Below are 8,474 nucleotides of genomic sequence, written 5' to 3' on the forward strand. Positions count from 1 at the left end.
TTATCAGTCCATCTCCATCAGTGTTTAACAAATAGGCATTACCCATCATCAAGGCTTAATGTTGGTCAATCGAATTAATGAATGATTGAGTAAATAAATCCAGTTTTAAATGGGGTTTTGTAAGCTCCTACAAGGGTTACCAAGTTTTTTTTCTGAATGTTTAGGCATTCAGTTGGTTTCATCAGTATCAAGTTGTACAATACTTCCTACTTTGAAAAGATGCCTAACTCTGTTGACCTTTTCTTTTTGCCAGATTGATTTGTTGCTCTCCAGCTTTGCATGTTTTTTTCGCTGTTTACTTTATACCAAGTAAGCATGGGATGCATGGCAAACCTCTTTGACTTAATCTGCTGATATACTGGAACAGATTTCACAGGCACCATGCTTCCATAACCAACAGAACAGCATCTAATATACAGGAGAATCATGAAATGCATCTATGTTGCAGGCTCTTTGAACTAGCTCCTTTTTTGTCCTGCACATGTTTTGTTGTGGGGTTGTTTTCTGCTACATTTATTAATATTTTTTTTCTTTTTTCCCCTTCGTCTGTAAACTCCTTTAACTTTTCCTCACCTTCCGTTCAACAATAGCCATGGAGGGTAAGCACATTATGTATCTGTATGTCTGCTCTTCTCTTCTGTCATATCCATGTTCTCTTTGCATGCAATTCTGTAACCCATTATAAGGAAGAAACAAGTATTACATTTCTTTTCCTTGATCATGGAAACACACTCTAAATTCACAGCCTTTCACTTACAGCATAGCCAAAATCAATGTTTGCATTTTCCCAGAAATGAAATCCAGGCATTTTTGCAATAACTGAACCCCTCTTGTCCTCTTATATTTCATAGCAACACTGCCTACAGCCAAGAACAAAATTTATGCTCTATTGGCATAACACATCCAAATAATCAAAGACATTCATTCACAGGGGTACGATTGGAAACAGTTTCATGAATAAATTTATATGTACATGTGGTTCTTGGGTGGTGGCATTTAAAAACATATCATCCTATTTGTGGTAGATTAAATACCTTATCAAATGGAATTAGTTACTTTTGGAGATTTACAGAAGGGGACATGGTGCATTCACTTTGTCAATTTTGCAGTGCTCGTATATGAGATCATTACACTGCATTTCAAGATTGAAGGAACCCTGCATGATCATGCAGGAGTTAGGGAACCTGAGTTTGAATTCCAACTCCACGGGTCTATGAATATAGAAAAGTCCTCCACCTCCCAGGGCCTTAGTTTCCTCATCTATATAATGATAGGGTTGAACTAGTTTACTTCTAAAGTCTCCTCTACTCCTTCCCCCATTTTACAAATGAATAAACTGAGGCTCAGAGAAGGGAAAGGATCTGCCCAAAATGACACAGTGGAAAATAGCAGAGCTGGGATTCCAGCCTGGGTGGTATAACTCCAAACTTTATGTTCTCTCCCTTTAGTCATTTTTAGCATACTGTTATTTTTAATAAACTGGATAACTTTCAAAGCTCTCTGGAGACAGAACATTAGTCTTGAAGTCAAGAAACCCAAGTTCAGGTCCTGGATGTATTTGACTTTGGACATGTTGCTTATGTTCTCACAGCTTTTTTCCTTATATATAATAAGGAGATTAAACTAGATGGTTTCTGCTTCCAGCTCTAACATTCTGTCATTCTCTGAAATAAATAATCCTCTCTTAAAGAAAACTTCTTCAAATCACCTTTGAATATGTCATTCCCCCTGCATCAAATTCCTTACATTTAGCTACAGACCAGGGGGGCAGTAGAGCTCAATTTGTGACTCTACCACTTAAGCAGACCCAGAAAGATTCTGGGAGTAGAAAGTCAGCCCACTAAATCGAACCTATCTGTAATCTGATGTCTCCTGAGAGAGAAATAAAATGTGCCAAATCTCTTCAAATCAATTGTTTTGTTGGGCATCCTAGATCACCTCTTTGAATGACCCTTGAGTTTTTTACAGCTTATGTGATTGTCATTTCTTTCATTAACTGAGCTCAAAGTCAGAAAATGCAAACTCCATTGTGTATGGTCTAGATCAGTTGCTTTCAGTGTCATCTTCAAACCAAATGCCCAGTGCATTAAACCAAATGTGCTCATGTTCTTGTCTGCTTTGAGCTCTGTTGAAAGTCTATCTTGATTTAATAAAAGTGATGTGACCCCCTCTGCTGGAGAAACAAGAAATCACTGCCTTTCCTCCTCAGCTGCAGCCCCAGGAAATCAGCCCCCCTCCTACTGCCAATCTGGACCGCTCCAATGACAAAGTCTATGAGAATGTAACTGGCCTGGTGAAAGCTGTAATAGAAATGTCCAGCAAAATCCAGCCCGCGCCTCCAGAGGAATATGTTCCTATGGTAAAGGTAAAAAAAAAACCCACATTATTTACATATTATAAAATTTAAATTAATGTCCAATAATTCCAAGTATTAATTTTACAAAGTTTATTAATAATCACTTGAAGTAGAAGGAATAAAAACCTAATTATCTAACAAAAATAAGACCATGTGAGTAAATTCTTCTGCCATTCACCTCACACCACCTACACGATCAGGGGAAGAGAGAGGTAGGGCTACACAGAATTCTCCCTACATCAGCACTTAACGTGAGAAGAAAAGTAGGATGCTGGGAATTGAAGTCCTAGGGAGTCAATTCTAATTACATAATATCGATCAATGTTATACATATGTTTGTAACACATTCTGATAATCAACAAAAAGCACTGTGCTGATATGTTTCTTGGTAGATGGTTTGGGGACTTTTTTCTAGAAAAGGTTCAAGCTGCACTATGGCAGTTCTACTTTCAGATCAATAGAAAAACTAGTATTGTGTAAAAAATGGAAAGATGCATGGTAGACACAATTATTAGTCATGGTTTTTTATGGCATCCTTTCCACTTTTCTACAGGACTTCATCATTTAGATAATTTTCTTTCCTAGCTTAACAAATACATTTTAAAGAAACATTACTGCAGTTTAAGGACTTAGTTAATTTGGTTCTTTTGCCCTTTCTTTACACTGTCTTGTATTGTTGATTGTCACTTGCTTTATCTGTTCAATGGGAATAATAACACTTTCCAACCAATTTTAATAAGTTTGTTTTTAGGCCATAAGAAAGGATGAAAATTAAAATGCCTCAGAAAATAATAAGCGAGGAACAAAACAGGATGTTATTATTGTTCTGTTAAATGCAATTCTAAAGGATTTATTATCTAAGATTATGAATAATTAAAACTGATTATATGTAAGAATTTTTGTTTTATTTGAATATTTCTAACTTAAAAATGAACTGCTTTTTAAATAAGATTAGGTATGAAGATGGTATTTTGAGTTGTTAGGAAGTATTAGCACTAATTAGGGTGGGTATATTTCTGCTTGATTTAAAAGCACTAGGTGTAGGGTCAGAAGACTTGGTTGGGTTTCAGCCCTGCTTGTGTCATAAATGAGTAAAGTGACAAGAGCTACTGAATTCAGTTTCTCTAGGTTTCTGTTTTCTTATCTGTAAATGACCTCTAGCCTTTATCTCCCATAACCAACAGGATGGTAGTGAAGAGAAGGAAGCTCCTAAAGTGGAGTGAAATGCAGGCAATTAAAAAAAGAAAAACAAGAAACAGATCATTGAGTTATTGTCCTGTTCCTGTTGATGCTTTAATTTCGCTGCTTCTTGTGATTATTGTCTATTAGGAAGTTGGTTTGGCCCTAAGAACATTGCTAGCAACAGTGGATGAAACCATTCCTGTGCTCCCAGCAAGCACTCACAGAGAGGTAAGGCAAAGTCTAACGTGCCGGTCACTTCTCAGGATCCTGACCTTACATTGAAAGGAGCCATCCCTGGTTAGCTTCTCCACAAACTGAAAGGCATGGCAGAGAGAGTTTTGGAGGGGGGGAAAGCACCTGAATTTAGATCTTTCCCCCTGACACTTCCTAGCCATGTGATACTGGGCAAGTCTGTTGATCCCTCTGTACCTCATTATCTCCTTCTGTAAAATGGGGTTGGTATTAGCTGTAGCACTGACAATTGTGAAAATGAAAGAAATACTATAGTTAAAGCACTTTGCAGACCTCTAAGTGCCATGTAAAGGAGGCGCTCTTTTTATTTTTATTTTCTTTGCCTGTTCTGATTTTGCTGTTAGTTACTTGAACCTAATAAAATACTAGCATTCTCAGATAAAGAGTGATATAAGACTAGGAGAGACGACAGGAATCGTTTGAAAGACTTCCACACATCTTTTTGTCTTGATGAAATAAGTTAGAGAATCACAAGAAAAAACATTACAGTGCACAAAAATTTCTCCCTATTTCCTATTTACAGCCTTCCCATCTGCATTTGAACTGGCTTAAATTGAGCAATCTCTCTCTACCTAGTGAGCCAGGCACATTCCTGTGCTGCCAAGCCCTCAAAACTTTAAGGGCAATAAATAACACTGGGGGGGGGGGGGGGGGACAAAATGCCCTTGAGAATGGGTGTGCCTGTTTGGCTTGAGTTCCTGGAAAGCTTAGGGCCTTGCACCTTCTACTCCCTAATAAGGTGCTGGACTAAATTCTTGGGATTGAGGAATCCCAGAATTGGAAGAGACCTCTGATCATTCACTTGGAGAAGTCTCTTCCCTGATAACATCAGTTCCCTTCCCATCACTCTTCATCATCTCACCCCAAATATGGATAACCAACATTAGTTAATAAATACTCCTTGGGTGTTTCCAAAGGACGTGCTCTCCGCTCTCCATGTAGCCTCATTTGGAGCCATCAGAGCATCAGGGACTCACCTGGAGTCACTCGGCCTGTGAATGGGAGTCCTGATGCTCTTTTCTGCTAACATGATGTGCGTCTCGCTCGGGCTCTAGTCCTCACTAAGGGGGCCCCGTTCCCTTGCCTTTCCTACGGCTCTTTGTTCCATGAAGATTCTCCTAAAGCTGCCCTTGTGCACAGAAGGTACTCAGGAGAACGTGTATGGGAGGCTAAGTCTAGTGTGGTGTCTCGAGAGCCGTCCTTAACGTGAACTCTGAAGAAGACTCTTGGGTGGGCCCTGAGAGCGGGACCCGGAGGAGAAGTGGGAACAGGCTCTGCCGTCCCGCACGTGGTGGCCTCGCTGGGTCCGCCTGTCCCCTAGCTCTGAACAGGGCTCCATCCTCGGAGCTGTTTTTCCTAGCCCTGCTCTTCATGAGCAATGGCTGCAATGGCTGCAATTACTATTATGAGTTAGATGTTTATGAGGCTATTCCATACAAACATCCTCCCCTCCCACCCCTCTACCTGTCCCCAAAAAAGTCTCCAAACTCTTTCACAAAAGTGCACAGAGGGGTGGCGGAGTGGTACCATGAATAGAGAGTCAGGCCTGGAGACAGGAGGTCCTGGGTTCAAATTTGACCTCAGCCACTTCTTAGCTCTGTGACCCTGGGCAAGTCACTTTACCCTTATTGCCTAGCCCTCACCCCTCTTCTGCGTTGGGGCCAACACTTAATATTGGTTCTAAGTCAGAAGGTAAAGAAGGGTTTAAAGAATAAAAGTGCATAGAGAGTTTGTGGGGAAATGGATTCAAGTTTTTCAAGCCCTTGGGACAAAGGGGGAGCACAGCCTCTAGAAACTCTTCTGCTCTGGTCCTCGAGCTGTTCCCCCAGGAATGGGAGAACTATTTTGCGGGGCTCCTTTGAAACCCTTCAATCTGCTGATCCTCCAGTGCACCCTTTTCTCTTGATTCAGTGTCCTCAGAACCCTGATGAAAAAGTTCCAATTTTTTAGACCTTCACAGATCTCAGAGTCCTCCCCTGGCCAGCGTGGCGAGATGGAGAGGAGGCCGAGGCCAGGCCCACAGAAAGATGCCGTGTGGGTTAGGAGTTGGGGGGCTTGTGGGCGCGATGAGAAGAGGCTGGGGCGTTCAGGCTGCTTTGTGAATGCCTGCGGTGGGGAGACCCGTAATAACATTAGCATCTCGTGGTCAATTTATTGGGGAGCAGGTGAGGTGCTTTTTGAGATGGGCAAGAAAGAAAAATCACAGGACCCTCAGGGCTGGGAAGTGGCCCTGCAGGAGGGAAGAGTATGCGAAAAGGGCTCAGGGAGTCCCTTCCCAGAGGGGCTCCTGTTCATTTTAAGCCCATCCAAAGAGAAATCACTAAATGATTGCCGTTTGCCATCTGTGCCATCTTGACCCGAGTTTCTTGTCCTCCCAGATTGAGATGGCCCAAAAGCTGCTGAACTCGGACTTGGGTGAGCTGATCAACAAGATGAAACTGGCCCAACAATACGTCATGACCAGCCTCCAGCAGGAATACAAAAAGCAAATGCTCACTGCCGCCCACGCGCTGGCCGTAGATGCCAAAAACTTACTAGACGTCATTGATCAAGCCAGACTGAAAATGCTGGGCCAGGCCAGGCCGCACTGAGAGCATTAATGAGCCTCGTCTCCGTCTCACTCTTTGAAGATGTTGTCCAGCCTTCCACCAGCAGCGAAGATGAATCCTGTGTGTTCCTTGGGTTGCCACCAACTCCTGCTCCGTCTTGTAGAATGACAGCTGGTAGAAAACTGTTGCTCAATTCAAGTTTAACCGTGGAATTTTTTTCTTTTTTCTTTTTTTTTCCTTTTTCTTTTTGATCATGATGTTCAAATGTCCTGGGATCCAGAAATGGGACTTTTTGAGAATGAAGTTTATACAGCAGAAGCTGGTAAGACTCACAAAGAACAGTTTCATTTTCCATACCATTCTAGAGGATGTGTGTGGCCCAGAGGGGTCGAGGGATTAAAATTTTATAGCTTGGCCTGTACAAGCTGTAGATTGGAAAAAAGAAAAAAAGAAAAAGTATTGTCAAGTGGAGAATTCTGGGAAACCCAAAGGGCTGAGAATTCTTTTGCCTACAGTACAGATATTATCCAGACTGGAATTTTTAAAATTGAAATACTTTAAGTTGCAATATGTTAATCCCAATTTACAGAGAAAGAAAATCAAAGCTATATTTTGAAGACTTCAGTCATTTCAGAACAAACTAAAGTTCTTTCCATCTTTCCTGCCTTTTCCTTTCATGTGGATGTGTGAAGCATTTGGTCGGAAAGTAGCTATAGAACACAACTGAAAAAACTCTTCTCTTTTTTCACCAGAATAATGTGCCAGTTTTTTGTAGCAATGTTATTTTCCATGAAAGCAGAAATGCTGCTTTGTACCAGAGCACACTTAAAGTGCATTTGGAAAAGAGGTTCTGTACCCATCCCTGTTCCCCATTTTTATATAATTTATAAAGAAAGATTAAAGCCATGTTGAATATTTTAAAAAGCCGCTGTAGTTAACTAACCCATCATTGTGTGTCCTCCTTCTGGGGAAAGCACTCCCATAGAGTGGTTGTGTTTTCCTTTGTTTTCGAGTTATTCCATCCTTTCTGTTAAATAATAATGAAAAAACACACTCCCTTTAGTTTGTTGGGGGAAATAAATTATTCTCAGGAAGAATATAATGAACTGTACAGTTACTTTGACCTATTAAAAAGGTGTTACCAGTGAAGTGCATGGTGTAATTTCTTTTCTTTTGGTTCTGCTCCTCAGTGCAGATACTTCTTCATTTTTTAAGAAGGCTCATGTTCCGTTTTCCCCTCGGGGCATTCTTAAAGATCTTGCCTTGGAAAGGGAAACTGCTTTAAATATTTTTGTTTACTATGTCATCAAATTCAAAAATAGTCCTCCAGTTAACTTTAGGAAACTTTGGTTAACAATGGGTGAATAAAGCTCTAGTCAAGCAAGATATTTCCATGAGAACTAGGGTTTTTTGGTGGGGTGGGGGAAGATATTGTTAATATTAAAATCACCAGGGCTAACACTGGATGGAGGTGGGTCAGGTCACAATAGCCCAGCATTTAGGAAGACAGCCTTGAATTTAGAGTAAGAAGATCCCCTTCAAGTCCTTGTTCTTCTATTTACTAGCTTGGTGATCTTGGTCAAACCACCTATTTTCTTTCTATGGGCCTCTGTTTCCCTGTAAAATGAGAGATTTTGACCAGATGATCTCCACTTAATTCCTGTGATTCTAGAATCAGAGACTGCTACATCTAAGTGAACCATAAGAGCATGGCCACAGGATGGAGAGCGACTAAATAAAAAGGGTTCTTCCTAAGAGAAAGGAAAGGCTTTCATCCAGATACGAAAAATACGGCAGAATCCTTTCCAGTGACACATACTCTTTAACGAACACGTTAGCAGTTTCCTCTTAAAGGAAATAGATTCCAACATTATGGTTCACTGCTTCTCTTTTTAAACAACTATAAAATGTGTGTTTCTTTTCTGACTTCTCCATTTCGTCGTTAAGATGAGGATCCCTGGCTCCTAGAGAGTCTCATATGCCTTCAGACAGCCATTAAATGCTTATATTTTGTTGCTGCATTTAAAAATTCCACACTTGGCCCGCTTTGACTCTGTTTCTGACCTTCATTCTTATCCCTTCATCATTCTCCTTGACTTTAACTCTTTTCATAAGGATCATGGGCTAAATTCCTA

The 8,474-nt window shown here is 40.7% G+C and overlaps 1 protein-coding gene across 13 annotated transcripts in view; it reads left to right on the forward strand.

Moving 5' to 3' along the window:
- PTK2 (protein tyrosine kinase 2) overlaps nucleotides 1–7,488 on the forward strand; it is a 426,082-nt gene extending 418,594 nt beyond the window's left edge. For all 13 annotated transcript variants that reach the window (XM_056823019.1, XM_056823011.1, XM_056823017.1 and 10 more), the window contains 3 exons: nucleotides 2,210–2,365; nucleotides 3,686–3,766; nucleotides 6,169–7,488. In XM_056823019.1, the coding sequence (XP_056678997.1) occupies nucleotides 2,210–2,365; nucleotides 3,686–3,766; nucleotides 6,169–6,381 (450 nt within the window). In that variant the 3' untranslated portion in view covers nucleotides 6,382–7,488. The remainder of the gene's footprint in view (nucleotides 1–2,209; nucleotides 2,366–3,685; nucleotides 3,767–6,168) is intronic.
- The last annotated feature ends 986 nt before the right edge of the window (nucleotides 7,489–8,474 follow it).

Source organism: Monodelphis domestica, chromosome 3 (genome assembly GCF_027887165.1).
Source record: "Monodelphis domestica isolate mMonDom1 chromosome 3, mMonDom1.pri, whole genome shotgun sequence".
Lineage (NCBI taxonomy): Eukaryota > Metazoa > Chordata > Mammalia > Didelphimorphia > Didelphidae > Monodelphis > Monodelphis domestica.